Source organism: Styela clava, chromosome 8 (assembly GCF_964204865.1).
Source record: "Styela clava chromosome 8, kaStyClav1.hap1.2, whole genome shotgun sequence".
Taxonomy (NCBI): Eukaryota; Metazoa; Chordata; class Ascidiacea; order Stolidobranchia; family Styelidae; genus Styela; species Styela clava.
Genome location: NC_135257.1, coordinates 10,157,361 through 10,181,277, shown reverse-complemented (window position 1 = coordinate 10,181,277; position 23,917 = coordinate 10,157,361). Strand labels below are relative to the sequence as shown.

The following is a 23,917-nucleotide window of genomic DNA, read 5'->3' as shown; positions in this document are numbered from 1 at the left end:
TGAGGCGGATCTTGGGCCGCAATTTAAATTGTAAACTCATTGACAAAGCCATAAAAGAGATTAGCTAGAATTCAATCTCGATCGCAGTCATTTAACACCTCGGCAAAGATGGATGTCCCTTTATATATTATTGAGATTGTAATTCCAATGATATGAGAAAATTGTTTTATTCTATATTTGAAATTTTATGGTTTAGGTTGTTGAGGTTTGAATAACTTGAGAGTCATATAAGTCAAAATATAAATGCCAATACGACCCAGATTATCCACACACCGCATTCGTCGGCCGACTAGATGATTGCATTTTAGGTTCAATATCAATTTACGGATTAAAAAGTATGATAAAGATGTTTTATATATTAAATCTTTATCTGTTAGTTTTTCTGAAATGGCATTTTTCTAATTAATTCAAGATAATCGGCATTAAAACGCACACCCTGAGTATTTCACTATATCTTGACATTCATTATTCATATTTTATGGAAATGAATACATGTATTGATTGGTCGTGCTAAATTAAATCACCGTCTGTCTATACCGAAGAATTTTATCAATGAGAAATTTAGAAATATATCAATATAATAAACTCAATCAACCAAAAGTACAAGGAAAAAAATTAAAAAATAAATACATCATAAACAAAATAGCTCGGTTTTTAAAAATTAAGCTACAGCAATTAGTAAAAACTAAGCATCATCTTTTCGGTCTAGAAATTACTTTTATTATTATTACTGGGACTGAGGGGAAACAGTGCAATTGTGATTGGTAATGGGTGACACCTCCAGGGTTACATTTTGACTTTTCAAGTGGTACAATAAATTGAGAATAAGTAATATTCTTTTAAAGACTTCTAGCCTGACTGAAAATATTTTTATCACCGGATCAACTCTTTAGGAAGTCACATTTTTAAACTAGTAGAACTACAGTTATCATCAAGTCCATTTCACAGTTCACAAGGCTTCCACCCATGGGTCTCGTGCATTGGTTAATAATTTCCTCGGGACAAGAAGGTATTGAATTCGATTTCCCGGGCTAATGAACGTGACGAATAAAACGTAACTGACCCAGTGACATCCATATTAAATTTTGTCGTTTGAAAACGTCACATATTGAAGCAAAGCCTGTAATATTATGTTCACTATCACCGTACATTGTCATTATTGGTTACTATTTTATTTTTATTTTTGTCAATATTCAACTCAATTGGCATCGTGCGTCTATATAAGAAACATTGTAGTAGTTAGAAAATCTAAAATTGGAGTTATATTTCAATAAATATATGTTTCTAATGTTACAGGAAAAGGTTGAATACATTTTTCTTGGAATATTTACAATCGAAGCAGTTCTGAAGATAGTGGCTTTTGGCCTCGCTTTTCATCCGAACGCATACTTACGTAACGGATGGAACGTCATCGATTTTGTTATTGTTGTAATTGGGTATGTTTCTTTGCATAATTTACTTGTTATAAGTACTGCTTCTGGTTTTGGACAGACTGAGATATTTTTGTTTCGGTATAACATTTCCATTTTTCATAACACATTGGAGATTTGACTTAACCGTGATCTCGAACTCTAACGACCTTAAATAGTTCGCTACTTATGCATGTTCAAGATTACAAGATACCAATTTATGCCCACATCAAGAATTTTCATTTATTAAAAAATATTGCATGCGTGTATTGCTCGTTAAGATAATCCAACTATTATTGCGTGCCAACGATGTGTTTCACTTTTATAATTATAGAAAGGATTCTCTCTCGCGTTTACCGGCATATTCACCACGTTTAAAATCGATTCACTCACGAACGATTCAAACGAATGCACGCGTCTGGATACACATAAAAGATTTTATGACTCAGTTTAAAAATATTGAGTTGTAAATATTTATCTCCATAGTTTTCACTTGGGGGAATGTGATTACTCAACATTTTCAGTGTTAAAAAAGTTTGCGTTCTGGTACTTTGTTATAGAAAATACATTTTTAAATATAACATTGTTTACCGTAATATTATTCAATGGTAATTTTAACATTTTTAATTCCTATTTTCTAGGTTGATCAGCATCGTTTTGGAAAAGGCAGATGTGGGAAGTACCGATAAAGTCCGCTCACTTCGTGCCTTCAGAGTTCTTCGACCTCTTCGTCTTGTATCTGGCGTACCAAGTAAGAACAAATGTTTTATATTTAACAGCAATTAGTATTAGCATAGTACTACTTCACCTACTGATATACACGAAATTGTATAATTTGAAACTTGGTCCATGCATTTTACGACTTTTGATCGCGAATTTGATACGTTTTAGATATTTTGCAACCAAATACAATTGTTTGACATTCTTGGGATGTATTTTTTATACATACTTTGGACCTCCAGAAGTATGCGCACCAAGATGGCGCACAACCTGAACATAGTAGGTGTGTACCGGTTAGGATTCAGGTTGTGCAACATCTTAGTGCGCATACTTCTGGAGCACCCATACTTTTAATTTAGTAGACGGGTGAGATTGCCTCCATTGAGTCAAAACGATCCCATCGGTGGTCGCAAACCTCAGAAATGTCACTCGATGTGAACAAATTAAATTACATTATGGAAATTAGTGCAAGAGAATCGTCCGTGATAATCAATGCTAAAATAAGTTCCTGGTAACGCAGCTATTGCTGTGTAGGTGACAGCTTTACAAAATGCAATCTTTCTGCACAATCATAGGATAAAGGCTAGGGAATGGTGAACTAATTAAATTAAATAAAATCAATCTTCAATTTCAATACAGTAATGGATTAAAACCAGATTTCATTTTGATTAATAATGCATCGGAATGTAGCCATTTGATTCATAATTTACAATTAATTCACCGCAGCCAGTGAAATTACTGAAAAATTGATATATGGATAAAGCTGGAAATATAAATAGCACTAGAAAAAGAAACCTACTATAATGTTCGAACTGTGGCTAGCTGATCTTCAGCTAAATTTTTGATTCGAAAAATAAACGATTTGTCGTGACCACGAAGAATTCCAGGAACGGGTCCTCTGACATGAAGCATCCTTGCACAAATGTTTGCGTTTCATATTATACATTAGTAGATGTCATGACACATATACATCATGAAAAAGCATTCGACTAACAAAATCATATCTACTGAGTCTACAGTACGTATTTTTGCTTAAAATAAACATATGGACAACGTGTATGTACATGGTTAGAAATTCGACATTGAAAACTGGTATTGAAAATTGAAAATGCGACTTTGCAATATTACGTATAAATCTTAATCGAAATCTATTAGTTTTAGTGTACTATTTATTACCCGTGAATTTTTTTCATTTATTGACTATTGAACTAAAAGCTTCAAATTGAAACAAAAGCAGTACTTTATATTTAAATATACTTTTGATAAAGCTGTATGATCTGCAAAAAAAAGAATCAGATTGGGAAAAAGTTATTATCGTTTCAGGTATTCATGCATATAATAAATTGTGTTTCTGACCCATTACCGGAATTATATAGTAAACGTCATTAGGAAAACATCCATTAAGGTATAATTTTGCATTGAATGTAATAATTGACATTGCTTTGACATTATGCACAAAATGAATTAATTCTTCCCCCTTTTCACATTGATTTTCTGCGCTAAAATTAGAAGAAATTTTGTGTAGGCACAAAATTTTACAAAAGAATCAATATTTTTTGTCTCAAAATCCAGTTTTGATAAATAAAACGACCAAATGTTTAAAAATCGTGACTCTTTTGTGAGGAAGAAAGATCTCATAAAACATTATACAAAGTTACTCGTATAGTGTATGGGTATGTGGACCACACACAACGTGGGAGGGATTAATCAATTCCTCAGTGTAGATAACACCAAAAATTAAATTCAAAAAATTTTCTAATACCATAAATATTGTAAAACTTACGGTAATGAATTTTTTTTTTTTTTTTCTTTCCACAATTACTGACAGGATGTGTGACATTAGTTAACCAGTCGTTGATGCTTATAATCGTGGTTGGGAGATAATATATTATATTGTAATACTTTAAATATATTTTGCGTCTGGCTACTACTATATGTAATAAATTTCGACAGGCGATGCCGATGGCAGTCGAAAGGTAGTTTTATTTTTTGATATTGCTGATCGCGACTGTGTGGCTAATCGTGCTAAGATTTAGGAATACGCTCGCCACCGCACCTCTATGTTGGGTATGGGATTAGTTAGTTATTTGTTTTCGAAAGCATGGACTTGATGGTGGAGGACCAGCGGTTACGTGAACCACCCTACGGCGGCGAGGAGTCCAGCAATCCTCTCGCACATAATCATTCCCGCATGGGATTCAAAGCTGCGAGCCCATGCAGAGTAATTAACGAGGGGCCGTGGTTCGCCATATAGTCCCCCCCCCCCAAGGGGATATATATGTAAATCCTATCCTATCACGGGAATGCAAGTTTGAAAAAGTGTTTGTTGGTTGTTTTTCTATGTCGACACGAACGGAAACGATTTTGAGATTTGTCGTTTTTTAAGAACGAAAGAAAAATAATTTGTGCAGAAATATTTACTTGATTTAAAAAAAAAATCACAATTGTTTCTAGGTCTTCAAGTTGTCTTGAACGCCATCATTCGAGCCATGGTGCCTCTTCTTCACATCGCTTTACTTGTTATATTTGTTATCATTATTTATGCCGTTGTGGGACTTGAGTTATTTAAAGGAAGACTTCATAAAACATGTTATCGGAATGAAAGTGGTATGAGCTTTTTATATTTTCAATCCTTCATTATCGGACACGAAGTGGACCTATTGGTATTTTTTTCTTATTGTTGTTATAAAAAAATCACCTTTCTCTTTAACTACAGGACCAATTGCTTTGCTTTTTCAGTGGTGAAAAAATGTCTCTTGCGCTAGAAGGCTATTACTTTTATTTATTTCAAAATTTTCCGTGAGTCCAGCGAAGTCGTGAACACTGGGTACCGGCAGGCTACTGTGACAGACTGTATACTAGTACTACTTCGTGCCCATATATTTTAACATCGCTTTATTGTTCATAGCCTTTTCCCATTCTTTTGTTTTTATTCCACTACGCTATCTGTATCTTTCTGTTTTAAATTATCAATTTTATTTCCAGGCCACTTCACTTTTGCCGAAGACGATCCAATGCCTTGCTCACCCCAAGGCGACCCAGGTCGCGACTGTCCCCCAGACACACTCTGTTTGTCCGGTTGGCAGGGACCGGCCAAAGGAATTGTTAATTTTGATACATTTTATTTTGCGATCATTACTGTGTTTCAATGTATTACAATGGAGGGCTGGACGGACGTACTATATTTGGTAAGTGCTGAAACTTCATTTGGATGGGTCTCGGTTATTTTATCTCGTTACGAATATTCATCCGGTGCCCACTAAAGTTTAATTCCTTGTTCAAATTTAAAATTGCAAAATATATAACGCAGTTTGAAATAATTTTTACATATCCAAACGAGTAATAATTATAATTTTTTTCTGAATATCATTGACTATGGACTAGAGATGTACCGATGTATCGGTATCGGGTATCGGTATCGGCAATATCGGCCATTTTTTCGGTATCGGCCATGTATCGGTATCGGTTAGATTAAGGCCGATACTTCCGATATATTTACCTTTTTGATATGGTCCAGAATGTTTTAAAAGATAAGTTGGAATACTACTTTTTAATTTATTTTTTGTCTGGAGAGATCGTGAGCTATGAGCCATACATGTCCCTACCCCCGCGAGAGAATATGATTCACGTATTTTTAGCTATTTTCGCTGTCAAATTTTTATATTCACATTTTTAATATTACATAGTAATTATGAAGAAATATATCAACACGGCACATAACAAAAAGCAATTAGACGCCCAGTTTTAAATCATACAGTGGAATTGGGGTCCTTATTAACGGCACATGGACTTTTGGCACGGGTATAAATTCTGACTGTTTGTCGTCAAGTACGAGTGTCATATAGTCCGACGACATCGATAAACTAAATTCCGACACAATTATCCCTCTACGCAGATATTAATTTTTGTTTAACAACACAATTTCTTTATAGATATATTGACATGACCGCCTAGCCCTAGAGGGCCTAGAGTCCTAGACTGTCTCAAATATATGATAGCAATTGTATAATAATATAAAATAGTAAAGTAAAAAAACATCCTCGACGGTTATAGGTAGGCCTTCTTTTGGTCGGTGCTGATTGATATTCTTTCATGTTGGCTTTGACTTATTGCGTCGACGATTACGATTAGCCACGAAATAAAATATTTGAAAAATGCTTTTAATTTGAACGTAGGACGGCGGCTCTAGAATGTGTGGGTGATATTCGATATTCTCTTAAACACGAATAACGATATTCGAAGGTCGCGATATTACCATTAAATTCAAATTGGACATCCCGGCTTATGGGTTTTCTAATTGAACACCGAGATTACTAGCGTTACTGTACAGTGTATCTTAATCAGTTGAAGCAAACACCAAACATTAATTTCATATTATGTGATATATCATTTTTCGATCTGAAATAATGTGTACTATGAACAACGCTCAAAGACCATTGTTTTAACCCGTCTGCCCTACACAGCACACCTAATTAAGTAATATTTACATAGTATCGGTATCGGAATATCGGTAATATCGGCCTTTTTGTAGTATCGGCGTATCGGTATCGGTATCGGCTTTTTTAGCTGGTATCGGATCGGTATCGGTATCGGCGACAAAAGTGGTATCGGTACATCTCTACTATGGACCAATATAACAAATGTTTATTGGCGACGCTTTGCTGAGCGTTCATCGCACACCATTTTTGTGGCTTGTTACAACCTGCTACGAGCCATGACTCACAGGTTGAATGACAATGAAATAGATAAAATATAACGCGCAACAACGTTCATCATATTTATTACAACTGCAACACTAATATTTCATGATATTAATCGCTGGCCTCGTCTGTTCGTCCAACAAAATCTTGAAGCTGCGTCTGTGGCAAATCTTTTTTCAATGCGTAATTTGAGGTTGGGTCTCAAAACTATTTTAAGGTGTTCTTTTTTATTTTAATAAGTTTTGCCTACGTTGCAGAATGTTACTAGTTTCTAATTTGTGTATTTGTTTACTAGATGAATGATGCGATAGGAAACCTCATGCCTTGGGTATATTTTGTATCAATGATAATCATCGGTTCATTTTTTGTTATGAACCTCATTCTTGGTGTATTGAGCGGGTAAGTTTATTAGTTTCCAATATTATGATCATATTTTATATTACAGCTAAGAATCGTTTATTAATCTCACAGTAATGTTATGCACTATAACCAATGCCTCTGTTTGCAGTCAATTGAGCGTCGTAACTAGATGATTTAAAAAATAAATTAGCTAGCTTACATAAGTTGAACTTACGCGCATTCCAAGTATATTTGTTGGGTTTATACAAATTCTGTGGTTCATAGTGTATTGAAAATCGATCTACCCAGTGAAGTTGGACGAACAATTGTTAAACAAAAATTGACTACAAAATCGACGAAACATAGAGAAATATATTGGCCTTACCAACGTGAAAATATAGCTTATATAATATGTACCGATTTGTGACACGACATGAACTCGCGACGTCATTTAACTCAAACTCGAAGTCGATCGAATACTTCAAATGAAAAACTCGGACACGTACCCAACTATTTGCCAGTGAGACCTAACTCAATGATTGGTTCGACTCGTGTCTCGGACTCCTGACTCGACTAAATTCGAGGTCCGGGATTTAGGGATCTTACTAAATACTTGTTTGGATTTGGTCAAATCTGTCGACATCCTAACAGTATATAGATGTACTCAATTCGTTAACTATCAACATATTTATATTTCAGAGAGTTTTCTAAGGAAAGAGAAAAAGCAAATTCTCGTGGTGAGTTTCAGAAATTACGAGAAAAACAACAAGTAGATGAAGATATGAGAGGATACATGGATTGGATCACACAAGCTGAAGATATTGAACCTGTTAATGATGAAGATGGAAGGGATGATCGAAGTAGGTGTTTTCAAATTATTCCCACACAAGGTTTTATGCATGTGGTGAAACTGACTAAAATGTAATTATTACGAACTTCCTTTACTACAACGAATCGAGAGTTCACATGGCACACCGAATTTATTACCCGTCTGTCAGGAAATCGATTGTCCGTGTCCCCTTTACATATTAGCTCTAACCGTACGTATAACTACTATGAAGTCGTAACAAAGTACGATTAAATCGTATACAAACTCCAGCTTTGAAAAAAGTACACTGCAGAATAATGACGTTCTTGCAACGGCAAACTTGTCTTATGTTACCTGTATTTTAAAGGGTACTCCCGTAGTGTGTGTACCAGGTTAGGGTTAGGCCATAATTTTATTCCGATTTTTCTTATTTTAGTTCTATTACGAGCTCGGGGACTGTCTGTGTTGTCCAAGTGAATATACCACCTGCCCATAGGTTTCAGTCCTTTTATACAATTTGATGTAAAGTGGGCGAACAAAATTAGTTACCTCCACATTGGTACACACACTTCTAGAAAGCCTTTTAAAGCACATCCCAATACATTTTAAATTGAGTGTTATTGTTAATTTTTCAGTGAGTAGCGACCAATTGGATGAAGTAGGGAGTGACGTTTCTGGAATGCAATTAGACGAAAGTTGGTGGCAGATGCAGCGGTAAGTGACCTTGTCAGTACTAACTCATCGTTTAACGTGAACCAGATTTGAATCAATCTGGAAATTTTAAGTTCAACTAATTTTCTTAAGTTTTTCTTCTTTTCTTAATTTTTGTAAATACTAGACAAAACTCCGTATACTCAAACATAAAAGATCGTATTCAATTTGATGAGGCGAACTGCCTAAGAACCAAATAATTGAGGCATGTCTTAATAAGATTAAGATGAATTTTACCTGTGTTTCCTATTATGGAATGACCCCTACTTTGTGCAGGCGGCTATGCTTTTTAGGGATTTAGAACACCAGTTATTGTTGAATATGTAAAGAATAACTTTGGATTTCTCCAGTTTGCCGTAAACACCACATGCGTAAATCGGCTCAGTGTTTTTGTCCATTGTCATCATTCGAGTTTTGTATCGCATCTTTGTATTTTGTAGTAGGATGATGTGTCCTTTGCTTTCCTACGGCAGCCCATGGGAATAACAACCTTCGCAGCACACTGCATATGCATGCTGGTGTTCCATAAATAAACTGTTTCAATTGCAAATTTGTTTAGGCCAGATGTTCCCTTACTATACAAATTATCTCGGTAGGGAAATCGTAGGTAAAACTATGTTGCGCTTCTTCGACGTTGTATGATTGACCAAATGCATTTATAGCGTGATCCAATGTAGATTGTATCAATACCCATAACTTGGCTGTTTAATTTGCCATGCAACAAACAGGGTAATTAAAATCTTATCAAATAATAACTAAATTGTCGTTGGCAATTATTAGCGATCTAAAATTGGCGTCACTCAGGTTTGCGGTTGCTTGAACTCGAACTTAGAAATGAACCCTGATCAGTTCGTTAATTTTTAAATGAAAAAGTGATACATGATAGCAGGACACTGAGATGTTCCCGTGGAATTCCCTATCCCTCATATTGAAGTTTATCGGTCTACACTTTCGTGTGTAGAAAGTTTGTTCGTTTTTCTCCTTACCTCTTGAAACGCGATCTGAAACACTAAAAATTGGAAGATCTCAATGTTCGACTGTGACTTTAAATATTGAAAACATAAACCAACTTGAAGTGACTTAATAGTGACTTTTTATATTCATATAATCCTAAATCTGCTTTTCAAAAATACGCTCCTCGGCGATTATCTTTTGTACAATTTTCCCATTAACATTATTCATTTCGTATGAAGCAACGCGTATTTTATCGCCCATTTGATTGTTGAATAAACAAATGTGCATTTTATATAAGTAGTCCTTATACGTGAGTTCAATGTTGGCTAAACTTCTCCGCAATGTTGATTAAACAATTTCCTTTGTTACGAAATGTTTCGGCCTGGTAAAAACTAAGTTAATTGGCTGCAGAAACGCTGCTGGAGTGTGTAAAGAAAAATTTCCTTATTCTGTTCAGCGTAGTCCATTATATAATTTGTTTAAGGTGACAGACATCGTAGTTTGAACAAAGATCTGCAACACTACATGAACAATATTATTGGAAAAAACGTCAATAATTGTGTTGTAATAATATAATTGTATATTAATCATATATACATAATTTTTTAAATATACAAAAATCTAAAATTCCATACTTGTATCTAATCTCTTTTTATACATTGTATATACTGTGTTATTAAACACGAAGCGGACATATATGTCGTTTTGGTATTTTGTTGTTGTTGTTACTTTTTATTCGTCTTGTTGCTATGGAAAAAATCTCTTTCCTTTTTAATTACTATAGAGACCAATTGCTATGAAATTGTCAGTGGTTAAAGATTGCTGTCGTCAATAGAAGGCTATTATTGTTATTTATTTCAAAAACTTGTGTGGGCTCTATGGAATTCATTTTTGTGTTAGATTGCATCATCAAAATTAAATATTGCGCACCTTGTGGCGGTTCCGCGTTCGCACACGTTGCGTTGTGGTGGTCAGTCACAGTCAGTCAGTAGTTTATTTTTCACCAAAATAAAAATGCACTTACTGGGAATATAAATTTAAAAAAAGTTGAAAATGAAATTTCACGGCGAAGGATGCCGCGAAAACCAAAGTTGGTTATCGATCAGCGACATCTGCGATAAAAGTCTAACTTCGATACAAGTTTAATAGAAATAAGTCGAACAATATATAAGTTAATATATTGAAGTCCAAAACCATATTTGTTACAGAAAAGAGACTCCGGGCTCTGACTACGGTACTGTACCAGTACTGTGAAAGATTACATACCCGTACTATTACGTTTTGGCTTTTGTTACATATATTCAAGCATTGCCCTCTTGTTTATCTTGAAATCTTTGCACATGCCAGTACATAAATGCCGTGGATTAATTTATGCGACGTGTCTAGCTACTGTAGTATCAATCCATTTAGGACTTATTTGTATTGAGTAAACTAAATATAAAGTAAAATATTTGATGTCGAAACATAAACCTCTAGAATAATTTAATATACATGTGATATTTTACTTTTGGTCGATGATGTGCGTCAAACTGATATACATGGATGATAAGCTTGATATTAAGGGTTACTTGTTTTTCGTTATCTTTAATCCGGTAGCTTAGTCAACGACGAGAAAAATAGTCGTCATTGTATTTAAAATCCAGATCCTCGTTAGATGGTTGTGTTGTTTCATCTATTCTCCCCGACTAACGATATCCACTAATGCAATATAGTTTTAGGGACTGGAAGCTGTTCTATCAGATATATCTTACTCATATTTAAATACTAGTCATGTAATATTAATGTAAGAAGGCTCAAGCCCTATTTATCTTATTTGCAATAGTAATATAACTGGACGAATTTATAGATTAAGTATTGTTCTTCGAAGTGCGTTTGCATACGAAACCATAAGCAAGGCCACCGCTGCTAGGACTCTGCAAATGATAGTCAAAGTATTAAGAAACAGTTAATCTTACTATTCACCATCAAAAATGTTTACCATTGCTTCTATGTATCTTTTTTGTTTTATTCATTCTCAAATAATATTTTTACGTTCTGTATTCATTATATCTCATGCATATAAATTGATTGTAAATTCATTTTCTTATGTGTTTTTTTTCTTTTGCTTCTTTATGTTGTCACCCGTATTGTTTCACCATCGTCGTTTCGTTATAAATACTTGACAAATCTTCAAACAGGAGAAAATTGTTTAAAGTCTGCTACAGGTAGGTCTGATTTATCATCCGTAATATATGTTTTGTACAATGTGGAATTGTAAGTGCTGTTAGTCTACTGTAAAGTTCATCATTCGAAAGAGTGCTTGCACCCTCAGCTGCATTTTAGTATTTATATAAATGGTTGGAAACACCATCGCTCATTACAGCGAACAGCTTTCTGCTTTTGGCTCGCGGATCGGTTCTCTGGGGGCCACAAGCAAATGCCTTCACTCCATTGGCGATGACTAAATTAATTTAAAGTAAATTGAATGTGATTTGTTTAATTCTTTCACTGAAATGCATTTATCTTTTGTATTCGTTTGTTGCCGTTGTGAGTGATAAACGTAAAAAGCGAAGCCCGTTAAAAGCTAAACCAAGTAATTTTTTTGAAGAGCAAAGACCCACAAGTGTTGAGTATATGAGCCACGAAAATAAATGTGATTTTCATAAAAATAATATGTTACAGTCGACGATGGCGGCGATGGAACCGCAAGACTCGACGAAAATGTAGGACGATGGTGAAATCAAAAGGATTTTATTGGGTTGTCATCGTACTTGTATTTCTCAACACACTGTCTTTAGCTACAGAACACTATCAACAACCTTATTGGTTAACCGTGGTGCAAGGTACAAAATAAACTTACAATTGTTGTTTTCTGCAGGTGAAGATTTAAAAATGATAAAAATATTATGCAAATTTCATCAATTTTAACAAAGATTTCTACGTTAACTCTACGTACATAACACTTGTTTACGATGCATAATGAAAATAGCATTATGACACTATATTTTATTATCTGTTTTTGTTTGTTACTGATACGTCTCCAGCATATTGCGTAGTACTATACTTAGAGCGTTTTGATTCTTCAAAATTAATTTGCAACAAACCCGATTGTACTAGGCTGGGTGCTGACGCACAAAACATATCGCATTAATGAATACTCCGAGTTCCATACAATTTTGTTATTACAGTCAAGTGGATTTACACTGGTTAGAACAAATGAAAACAATTGTCGGAAGGTTTTTGATCTGTTATTCTTATGATATGTTTCCAAAGCGGGATTAAAGGATTCATACGAGTTAGAATTTTGGTATTTTGTCACGAATTTTGACCACTGGAGATAACTCGTTTAACAATGAGGCAAAAGGTTCATTCCATGTTTCTCAAAATTTAATAAAACTCGGATTATTGTCGTATGATGGCGGGTATAGGCATAGACAAAAATCTATCTGAAACACATTTGAATTGCAAAAAAGATCGATTGTATTATCGACTAAAAATTGACAATCGACTAAAAAGCCCTGGAAGTATACAAAGCACTTATTTTAAATTGCCTACAAAATTAATTACAACCTTGATGAGATGGTAGACATGAAATTTGAATCAGAAATGTGTAATCTGCGATGACAAAACAGCTAAGTCTAATGCTTCTATCATAGCGCCTAAGCCATCATGCCACCTAACCAACTCAAATGTTTGCAAGGTGGAATTTCTATGAGCTTTTGTATGTATATGATTTTTCCTAATTTGGAATTTTCTAAAATCGAATTCCCGAATCCCATATATATTTCTAATTTCTAATTGTTTACTTTTTTAGATTTATCAAACAAAATTCTACTTGCTCTGTTTACGTTGGAAATGTTGCTGAAAATGTACTCATTAGGAATGCAACAGTATTTTGTATCCTTGTTCAACAGATTTGATTGTTTTGTGGTTTGGGGAGGAATAATTGAACTCGTTTTAACGAACTCTGAGGTAAATATTGTTTGTTCTTCAAAATAAGCAAAAACATCTATTAAAATTAGACCAAAGGATATGAAATTTAAGGAAAGAAATTGACTTCGCATATTTTCAACTTGTCAAAATTAATTTGGTCAAATTCGACTTTTTATGTCATAGTGTCGTGTCTATAGATTAATTCATCCAACAATGATATCACCACACAATATAATATTTCTTAGGGACAAATTTACTAAATTTAACTAAACAGAGTTTAACGCTCCGTGTTTTCCGACCTTCTTGCCAATGTACATTAATTACCCTTACGACACCAGAAAGTATCGGAAATATCTAGAACTATCTTTATATTTTAGGTTATGGAACCACTCGGTATTTCTGTGTTACGTTGTGTTCGTTTGTTGAGAATCTTCAAAATGACGAGGTAAGATTTCCGGTGTGGTTGTCGAATACGGGTAAACATGTGGTATCTTACTCATTATAAATCTGATGACAAATTTGTAATTCATTCATCATTGATCAAGGACCACCTTTTTTGTGTATGAAATCGTTAATTCTATTATAAACGATTTCGTCAGTCAAAAACCCAAAACAGTTTTATAGCAAGCTGGAGATTCATATATACAGTTTAATCAAATCAAAATATCAGAGCATTTTATTGTCTGACACATGGACCGTTTTTGAAGTTCAATAACAAGGCGTTTGCTCATGCTGTCAGTCTGAATAAAAGTACTAATCTGGTCTAAGAGTCCATAAATTCATAGTAGATTAGTGTTACTGACGAAACAGTGCGTTTACCCGTTTATGAAAATACTTAAACTATTATCAAAATTCGTACTGGGGAGGCCATTCAGACAACGATTGAGGTCATATGAACATCTTTGCATTTCACTATTGGTCCTTCGGCGTAGAAAGCATTGTTCAATGCAAGCTTGCATTGCGATTTGAAAAAAAGAGAGCCATTTTTAGCATACCAACATTTGTTCAGTTATATCGACTAATGAAACGTTCAAAAGTAGTTTTATATCCAAACATATCGCAAAAATCCCCTCAGGGAAATTTCATCGTATCAGACGACTATTAATTGTTTTTCATGATACCCGTGACCAAGATTTATGTCCTGATTCACACATCGGAATTGGTTTTATAATTAGATTTGTAAATATGTAAATATTGTCCAATGTTACTGTAAATTTAATAATTGTTTTGTAAACGTTTAATCATATCATAATGAATACTGGGCTCGGCCGAATCTGAAATTCGGAAAAAATTGAAACTGTAACTGATAACAGATGAGAATCAGTGGTATTTTGCGGATTGATTATTGTGTTCATTTGCTAACATTTACGTGATATTGTGTTTCACACGCATTAATTTGAATCAATTTGCTGCATTTTAAAACAAATCCTCATACGTTCTTTAGGTATTGGAATTCACTGAGCAATCTCGTCGCATCTCTTCTCAATTCTATTCGTTCCATCGCAAGTTTACTCGTCCTACTATTTCTCTTTATTATAATTTTCTCCCTTCTTGGTATGCAATTGTTTGGTGGAAGATTTGGTGATATAGCCGAAGGAGACGTAAAAATCAGATCGAACTTTGACACGTTTCCACAAGCTCTACTCACCGTGTTTCAGGTACACTGCATTATTTGATAGAATTACTCACAATGACGCGAAAGACCTTCCTACATAAGGGAGATTCACAGAAAATTCCAATTTTATCTTATAAATTTTGTGGTGTGTTAATTTTTGAGTCTGTTTGACTTAATTATTAGGCTGATTAGCTATATTTCCATGTGCGATCGGGAGTTAAACGTAATACTTAATGTTTGCGCGTTTCATAATCACAACAAAATAACTTGTGTAACGTACGGGCAGGCAACCAACGGGGCTTAGTGGCTTCATTATAGAGGCATGGAATAATGTTGACAAAACAATATTCTAATTAAAAATTTGCGTTTTCCCACCCAGGTGTAGCACCAATGCACGTCTTTAACGGCATAAATTAATGTATATCCAGGTTGTTCATGGTACATATTTTTATGTCCCATTCCCATCCCATTCCATAGCAATTATGCCTGTCCCATCCTATCCCACGGAATTCCCGTTGAAATAAAATTCAATAAAAATTGCTAAACTTAGGTTCAGCGTCTACTAAATAGAACTACATGTACGAATAAACATGCAAAACAACAAAATTTACGGAATTTGTTAACTTTATATTCATAATTATTATATACGTGTCCATCAGCCCCTTCACGAAGTATATTTTCAATGCTGAATATATTTTGCTCTTTATAACTAACGAGAGAGCTATGCTCAAATATATGGACACGAATTCCATAACCAAATGTTTTACCGTCATTTCCCCAAAGGTCATACGGTTGTGGTGTCCCACGCGTCCCATGAGAAATACAAATGTGTGCTGTCCTATCCCATGGGACGTTTTCCATGGGAATCCCATTCCCATGGACAAGCCTGCGTATATCCCATAGTAACTAGCCTAAGATTTCGCAAACGAAACTTCCAAAGACATCACTACACATCTGATGAAAGTTTTCACACAATATTTACATTTCCAGATTCTAACTGGTGAAGACTGGAATGTGGTGATGTACAACGGCATTGAGGCTTATGGTGGAGCAAAAACGATTGGTTTACTTACTTCAGTATATTTCATTATTCTATTTGTCGGAGGAAACTATATCTTATTGAATGTCTTCTTGGCTATTGCTGTTGATAACTTAGCAGATGCTGAAAGCCTTGGTGTTGCCCAGAAAGAGAAAGAAGAAGAAATTAAAAGGAAGAAAACAATGAGACTCAAAAAACTTCGGTACGTAGGGCGTGATTCTATTCTATTTAAATGCATTCTTTTGTATATACACAGAATTTTATTCAACAGTTTATAGGAATATTTTTAGTGTTATGAAAACTCGAGTTATTGATTCGAATCGAGCACGATTTATCGAAGACCCGATGTGACTCGAGACATTTAAATCAGATGACTCGTACTCGTTATCAGATAACCGCCTGTGAGACTCAACTTAGTGATTGGCTCGACTTCGAATTCCATTCGAGACTCGTATGGTCGTGACTCGAATTGACTCAACTAAGTGATTGACTCGACTTTGGACTTTATTCAAAATTTGTATGGCCGTGAATCAACTTAGCCATTGACTCAACTTCGGATTCCATCCGTATCTCGTATGGCCGCGACTCGACGTTACACAACTTAGTGATTGACTCGACTTCGGACTCTATTCTAGACTCGTATGGCCATGGCCCGACTTAACTCCCGACTCGAGGTTTAGGGACTTCTTCCTAACATTACAAATCATTACCCAAATAAACTTTTTTTATGCTAAAGTTATTGCTATTTCAGTTTCATTCATTTTACATGGAAGCTAAGATCTGAATACTAATTAACTTCTAGTTTTAATTAAAATCAGTTTATTTCAAAATTATCAATTTTTGATAACTGATCTGATATTCAATGCCATTTTGGAAGCAATAGATGTGATTAAGCTTTAATTCTTGTGAATAAATATTATACAAATTCAATCAGTTTTAAGCGATGTAATCTCCGAAAATTTAATCTATTTCTGTGTTTAGAAAATTATTTAAAAAAAAAGAACAATTGAGTGTAGAAGCTGATCAGCTGGGCAAAGAAGATGCATTGAGTAGAGTCGATGAGGAAACAAACATAAACGATTATGAAGACATAAGGTAATAAAATCGTAGTCAGCTAAAATAATATACTGAATGCGACATAATTCTCTTCAACTAAGGTTTTTTTTCTGACAGTTGTCACAATGGGTACTTCGGTAGTGTGTGTACCAGGTTAGGGTTAGGCCATAATTTTATTCCGATTTTCCTTATTTTAGTTCTATTACGAGTTCGGGGACTGTCTGTGTTAGCCAAATGAATATACCCTCTGTCCATAGGTTTCAGTCCCTTTACACAACTTGATGTAAAGTAGGCGAACAGAATTAGTTACTTCCATATTGGTACACTCACTTCTGGAGCGCCTCACAATGAATCCAACATTGAACAATTGGCGATTCTTACGACAAGGTTTGTTTTGCTCTCTAGGATCGAGGTAACTGGAGCATCAGATACAAATTCGGATAAACATTTGCCCGAATTGAGCGACAATGAATCGGAACCAGAAATACCGGCGGGACCGAGACCTCGACGAATGTCGGAATTACATTTGAAGGAAAAAGTTGTACCAATGCCGGAAGGATATGCATTTTTTATATTAAGCAATGTAAACCCGTAAGTATAACATTTCAATATACATATATATACAAGGAAATTATCGTTTTTCTGCATTTCTTCAAATATGAAATATTCTAGGCAGGGCCGGTCTTGTCTATTGTGGGCCCCCTTGCGAAACCGGTTGCCCCCAGTACGAATAGGGCTTGAGAATATTAACTGAAAATTAAGATTATGTAATAGAAAATAAATTTGTCTTTATTCTTTACTGCCTTGTAACTAGGTATAAAAGCATAATTAAAAAGTAACTTCACTTTGCGAGGCTTGCGTGTATACAATAAACACACTGACCTATACGTAATTATAATTTGTAATGTTTACTTTGATAATTCACAGCTAGAATGAACAAGGGGCTATTGCGACCTCATTGGTATCAGTGGCATAGCCCGGCATTCAATTTACCTCACTTCTTGTGATGGCGGGCAAACAATTTTCCAATTAAGTCGTAAAATAACTTATTATGGTGTAATAAAACAGATTATGAACTAGGAATCACAAACTAGAAAAACCGCAAGAAGATTACTTTACTGCGCAACTGTATCATTATTGCGGATTACAAAGCAATAATTTCTCACTTTCCCCAAAATTTAAGCCTGCAATGTGTCTTGTCTGAATAATAGTTAACGATTACACCTTTTACAACGCATACACGTATTGGAGCGCATCAATTGAATCATTCTCTTCAAACGATGCATGCTAACACGTAGGTGTTTTGTAAAATTAAACTGTGGGGATAGGATAAGATTTTATCTTTTAAATTGAGAGGCCGAAATTCATGTTCCCACTCGCTGTGATAGCTCTTTCGAGCAAGAAATACTTCACAAAATCCTTTTTATTTGTTAGAAAATAAAGCTGTACACACACAGCAAACCACTTTGAGAGATCGTTAGGATAATCTTGCAACTTCATTGAACATAAGCACAGAACTTTATTTTGATGACATAACTTTTCTGTTGTGTATTCATGACACTACAATCCTCAATATACTAGCCCCTATGCCACCAAATACAGAATACTAGTATGGAACTGTAAATCCAGTATCCTCAAATGAAAGCTTCCAAAATTGAGAACGAAACAAAGGAAATTGAGAAAATATAGTCCGTGTGAAATAAACTATTAGAGATGAATATTTTACTTATTTGAAATTCTACCTACTTTCATTCCAATTTTTCAGTGTACAAAATTATGTATTTTCTTTCTAGTGTTCGAGTATTTTGTCATCGTGTTGTGAACGACAATTGGTTCAACAATGGTATATTAGCTTGTATCATATTGAGCAGTATTGCTCTAGCTTGCGAGGATCCGATCAACCCTAATTCACCAAGGAATCAAGTTTTGCTGTGAGTATTGCATCGGAAATTTATAAATATGATAACAAGCGAGAAATATGGATTATAAAAGGATGGGAGAATAGATAAAGTTTTCTTGGTGTATTTTTAGATTATTTTTATAATTGTTCTTGATGACAAAAAATTCCAGCTGTGAGACTTTATGCCGCCATGAGTTTACGGATATTCGATACTCCTTTTCACATTTCAATTAAACGGGATTTTCTGACCCTGTCATTATGTTTTCATGGCAACAGTGATGGCAATGAATAAAAATTTATTTCAGATATTTCGACTACGTTTTCACCGGAGTATTTTCGATTGAGATTGTATTGAAGATGACAGCTTACGGTGTTGTTTTTCACAAAGGATCTTTTTGTAGAAATTATTTCAATTTACTCGATTTATTGGTCGTCGTTGTCTCTCTCATATCAATGCTCAGCAAGTGAGTATAGTATAATGATATGTTTTGAAGGATCTTGTCATTTTCATACTACACATTGGTAGAATGATGAATAATAATACCGTTGGATTTAAGTGAATTTTTCATAATTTTCAATATGTTTGGTAATAGGTTCATTTTGTTTAATGGTCATTATTCCGTTATGAAAATATCCCTTCAGTAATAACTAATTCTGTGTCGTGCATAAATCATGTAGTTTAGAGTCGGTTGTCATATAACATGTCATATTTCTTTTGATTAGTATTCATTTTTTATTTAAATAGACGATTTTTTTTGCAGTTCGGATACGTTTTCTGTGGTCAAGATTCTTCGTGTGTTACGTGTATTGAGACCTTTACGTGCTATCAACAGAGCAAAAGGATTAAAACACGTCGTGCAGTGTGTTTTTGTGGCAATAAGTAAGTTAACTCTGGTGGTTATGTAGGGGTGTTTCAGAAGCGTCGTGTCCCATATTTGTCCTATTTGTACCACACTGTCCCATACTGGTAAATTTTATCATCGTCCCAATTGTATAAGTCCCACCCTATATGCCTACTCTAACCATTTGGAACTAAAGTTCATTTGAAGTTTTCTATCTACCCGAACGCATAATAGTTGGGAACGACGATACATCGGTTGCGTAGTAGATCATTTGATGAGAATGTTTTGTAAATATTATTATAATTTATACCATGAGGGTTAGTTAGCACGGTGGTCGTAGTGAGCTATTGCGGGAGAAAACTTACGGGACTTCAAAGACCTGTTTGTTTGACAAGATCAATCTCAGGGTGTGATACACAATATAATTCTTATCTAAATGTACTTATACTTGGGTTAAGTCTAGAGTTCATACCAAAACACAAACAATCCGGTTAATATATAAAATACCTTTTACATTTTATAGCGAATAATATGCTGATATGTTAAACGCCGCTATTTGTAAATTTCGAATTGACACTGTCGAATATCAATATTAAGAGCCTGTATGTTCATTACCGTAGTTGGTTTAATTGGAACTTTGGAAGTGTTGATATTTGTATACTTCTAATAAACCCATCCGACCTATATTAAACGTTAGAATCTTGAGGGGCGAATTCGACCAACGCGTGACAAAGTATGAATTTATTTTATAATCGAAAGAGTCACTTCAACTATACAAAGACAGCCTAATTAATAAATATATTTAGAAAGCACTCCCCACACTACTTAGTTAATGAGCATATTGCTAATTTGCTGCGGTGAGTTTCTGAATTTCGTTATTGGCAGCAGCCCCAATGACGTCACCAGTCGCGTAAGTACGGATTAACCTATAGTTCAGTGCAGATAAATAAGATGTAAGTTTAAAAATTGTCGTCAGCCGAGAAACACGTGATGCCTATTCGAGTGTTAAAGGTTATAGATGAATTTGAATATATCTTCTCTCTCATGATATCTTAGATAAATGGTAAAGAATGTGGAAATTAATTGCTTTTGAGTGTTTTTTAAACTTTTATTGTATTTTTTCAGGTACCATCGGAAACATTCTCATTATCACAGCATTACTACAGTTTATGTTCGCTTGTATTGGTGTTCAGCTTTTCAAAGGAAGATTGTATTCTTGTACAGATCAGTCTAAACAAACCCAAGAAGAATGCCAGTATGTTGTTTGTGTTGATTCGACAGTTGATTTTATCTACTTTTATCCCTCCCATTTTTGTTGGGCACCAGATAAAATGAGAACTTTCGACGTTTTTGGATGAAAATTTTTGAAATTGAGAATCAAGTCCTTATTCGACCAGTACCTATGTACAATAAACTTAATAATAATGAATCAAGAAAATATCATTAGGTTTACTGCAAAATCTTTTCTAGCGGTCACCTTGGATCGTTGGGAAATTACCTTGCCTTTAATAATAATTGCCTTTTTTGCTACATTCAAATCCATAATATAGTAGACTAATTTTGAACTTGTTTATTTTAGGGGAAATTACTTTGTGTATTCGAACGACAGACATAGCCAACCAAGCGTCGTAGAGAGGGTTTGGGAAAACAGTCCTTTCAACTATGACAATGTCATGAACGCTATGCTGGCTTTATTCGTCGTTGCAACGTTTGAGGGATGGCCCGGGTAGGCAAATAATTGTATATAAAGTGTGACGCTCATGTTTTTGTTTAATTCTAAGTAGTCATAACAAAAGCCGTACAACGTTTCTATTCTATGTTTGTTTAAAACCCATCATCATTATCAATTGTTTTCTGAAAGACGTTTTTCAATGCATTTACACGAGTGCATCTAGCTATCATACTAATGCTTTAGAAGTTTATGTTTGTCAATGAAATTTTAATAAACAAAATTGGAGATTAGTGCCATTGTGGAATTGGCTCGAAACTAACAATTTTTTTGACAGCTTGGAGGTGCAGTACTTCGGGTCTCGCCCCGACCTATTTTTACTACCACCTGGCTTGGGACAGTGATTTGAAGTACGATTTCAATGTTTGGGTTTCTTTTTTTGTAAATAATGTAAAGTTATTGATTATTGTAAAATTGTAACATTTATTCTAATACGTTACCTTCAGCTTGTTGTACAAATCTATCGACTCTTGGGAAGAAGATCACGGACCTAAATATGATGCTCGTCCCGCAGTTGCACTGTTTTATTTTATTTACATCATCGTCATTGCATTCTTTATGATGAATATTTTTGTTGGTTTTGTCATCGTCACGTTTCAAGAACAGGGAGAACAAGAATATAAAAATTGCGAGTTGGATAAAAATCAGGTATCATCTTACAATGTTATTCCTAGGGTAAGAACATAAAAAATATCCGATATTATACTACAGTTTCATAGCATACCCGGCTAAGCTCAATTTGCCCTTTACCGAGGAGGCTGTTTAAAGGGCGTTTGAAGCATACTGTACTATCATCCCCATCCGTAACAAGTCAGTTCGAGAACATCAGCAAACCAGTAATGGAACTTTAGTAACGATTTCGTTTAAGCGATCGCTTAATGATCGTACAATCTAAAATATAATTTTTATATAACGTATACTGAAACATCGTCTTCTCTATCGATGTAGTAACTCTATGAAAACAGCGATATCTCAAAAACGTCGTGTCCTATCTGTCCACTGTTATGAGTTAAATATCGTTATCGTGGTTGAAATGGGATTTACTGGGTGGGGATTGGTATAACATTTCAGCGGAAGGTTGGAGTGAGTATTCATATGAAGTGAGATTCATACAACTTGAACGAATGTGGAACATGTCAAACACGGCATTTTTAAGACACTCAAAAGGGGTGTCTCTATCAGATTTCAGCGATCGTCAATAACAACAGCCTTTTAACGTTACCTTGCCTTGGGTAAGCTTGTATACAAATCATATTCCCAGTATTTAACATGTTATAAATATTTTGCTTTTCAGAGACAATGTTTAGAATATGCACTAAAAGCGAAGCCAGTAAAGCGTTACATCCCCAAAAATCGACACCAATATAAAGTGTGGTTCGTCGTAAACTCAACATATTTTGAATATTTCATGTTGGTCTTAATTCTCCTCAATACAATATGTTTAGCAGTTCAGGTAAAATTTTATTTAGTTTATCTCAGCTTAAATTTAAACCGCTTTGTTTCTTATTTTGATTTATTAGTATACGTCGACTGTTCGGGCAAATTATTTATTTTGTATTTCGATTGATTGATATAAGTACCTTAACAATAATTTCCATGATGAAATAAACCTCATTTTTGTATCTTCTTTGTTTTTAAAACTTTAGCATTACGAACAGTCAGAACAATTGACTGCAGTTCTCAACAAGATGAATTTTGTATTTACTGCACTTTTTACATTAGAAATGATTGTGAAATTAATCGCCTTCAAACCAAGGGTAAGTTTTGAACTCGGATGTATATTTATATATTTTTTATAACATATGACAATTTTTCTTTTTTGTTCCCGTTTTCAGAATTAATAATATTAATTTAATAATAATAAAACTTGGAATATTCATTTTCGATTCACTTTTTATAATTTTGTTTAAATTCAAAGTATATCTGATTACTTTTTAACTTCAATATTATAATTTATTGTTCAATTCTCCGATAATTTATTTTTCATCTTTTTCGCTTGTTACCCGTGGTACAGCAATATCTAACAGACCCGTGGAACGTTTTTGATGCGCTCATTGTGATAGGCAGTTTAGTCGACATTGTGTTCTCCGAGTTTCACGTCGTAAGTATATACGCAAACTATTGGAGCACGTAGTTGGTGTCTTTCTTCTGTCTCTCCGTTCGTATGTGTGTACGTAACCTTG

At 34.5% G+C, this 23,917-nt stretch overlaps 1 protein-coding gene across 3 annotated transcripts in view; it reads left to right on the top strand.

The window, feature by feature from the left end:
* The window catches only part of LOC120345351 (voltage-dependent L-type calcium channel subunit alpha-1D-like), a 64,955-nt gene that overhangs the window by 27,764 nt on the left and 13,274 nt on the right, over positions 1-23,917 (top strand). For 2 of the 3 annotated variants that reach the window (XM_078114927.1, XM_078114928.1), the window contains exons 4-26: positions 1,297-1,436; positions 2,051-2,160; positions 4,584-4,736; positions 5,115-5,317; positions 7,125-7,228; positions 7,868-8,028; positions 8,612-8,690; positions 11,819-11,845; positions 12,303-12,463; positions 13,435-13,592; positions 13,931-13,998; positions 14,998-15,211; positions 16,159-16,409; positions 17,189-17,302; positions 17,669-17,854; positions 19,057-19,194; positions 19,469-19,627; positions 19,925-20,043; positions 21,131-21,260; positions 21,585-21,731; positions 22,181-22,382; positions 23,029-23,187; positions 23,381-23,491. In XM_078114927.1, the coding sequence (XP_077971053.1) occupies positions 1,297-1,436; positions 2,051-2,160; positions 4,584-4,736; positions 5,115-5,317; positions 7,125-7,228; positions 7,868-8,028; positions 8,612-8,690; positions 11,819-11,845; positions 12,303-12,463; positions 13,435-13,592; positions 13,931-13,998; positions 14,998-15,211; positions 16,159-16,409; positions 17,189-17,302; positions 17,669-17,854; positions 19,057-19,194; positions 19,469-19,627; positions 19,925-20,043; positions 21,131-21,260; positions 21,585-21,731; positions 22,181-22,382; positions 23,029-23,187; positions 23,381-23,491 (3,294 nt within the window). Of the gene's footprint in view, positions 1-1,296; positions 1,437-2,050; positions 2,161-4,583; positions 4,737-5,114; positions 5,318-7,124; positions 7,229-7,867; positions 8,029-8,611; positions 8,691-11,818; positions 11,846-12,302; positions 12,464-13,434; positions 13,593-13,930; positions 13,999-14,997; positions 15,212-16,158; positions 16,410-17,188; positions 17,303-17,668; positions 17,855-19,056; positions 19,195-19,468; positions 19,628-19,924; positions 20,044-21,130; positions 21,261-21,584; positions 21,732-22,180; positions 22,383-23,028; positions 23,188-23,380; positions 23,492-23,748; positions 23,836-23,917 lie in introns of all 3 variants that reach the window. The other variant, XM_039414770.2, reaches the window with a different exon arrangement.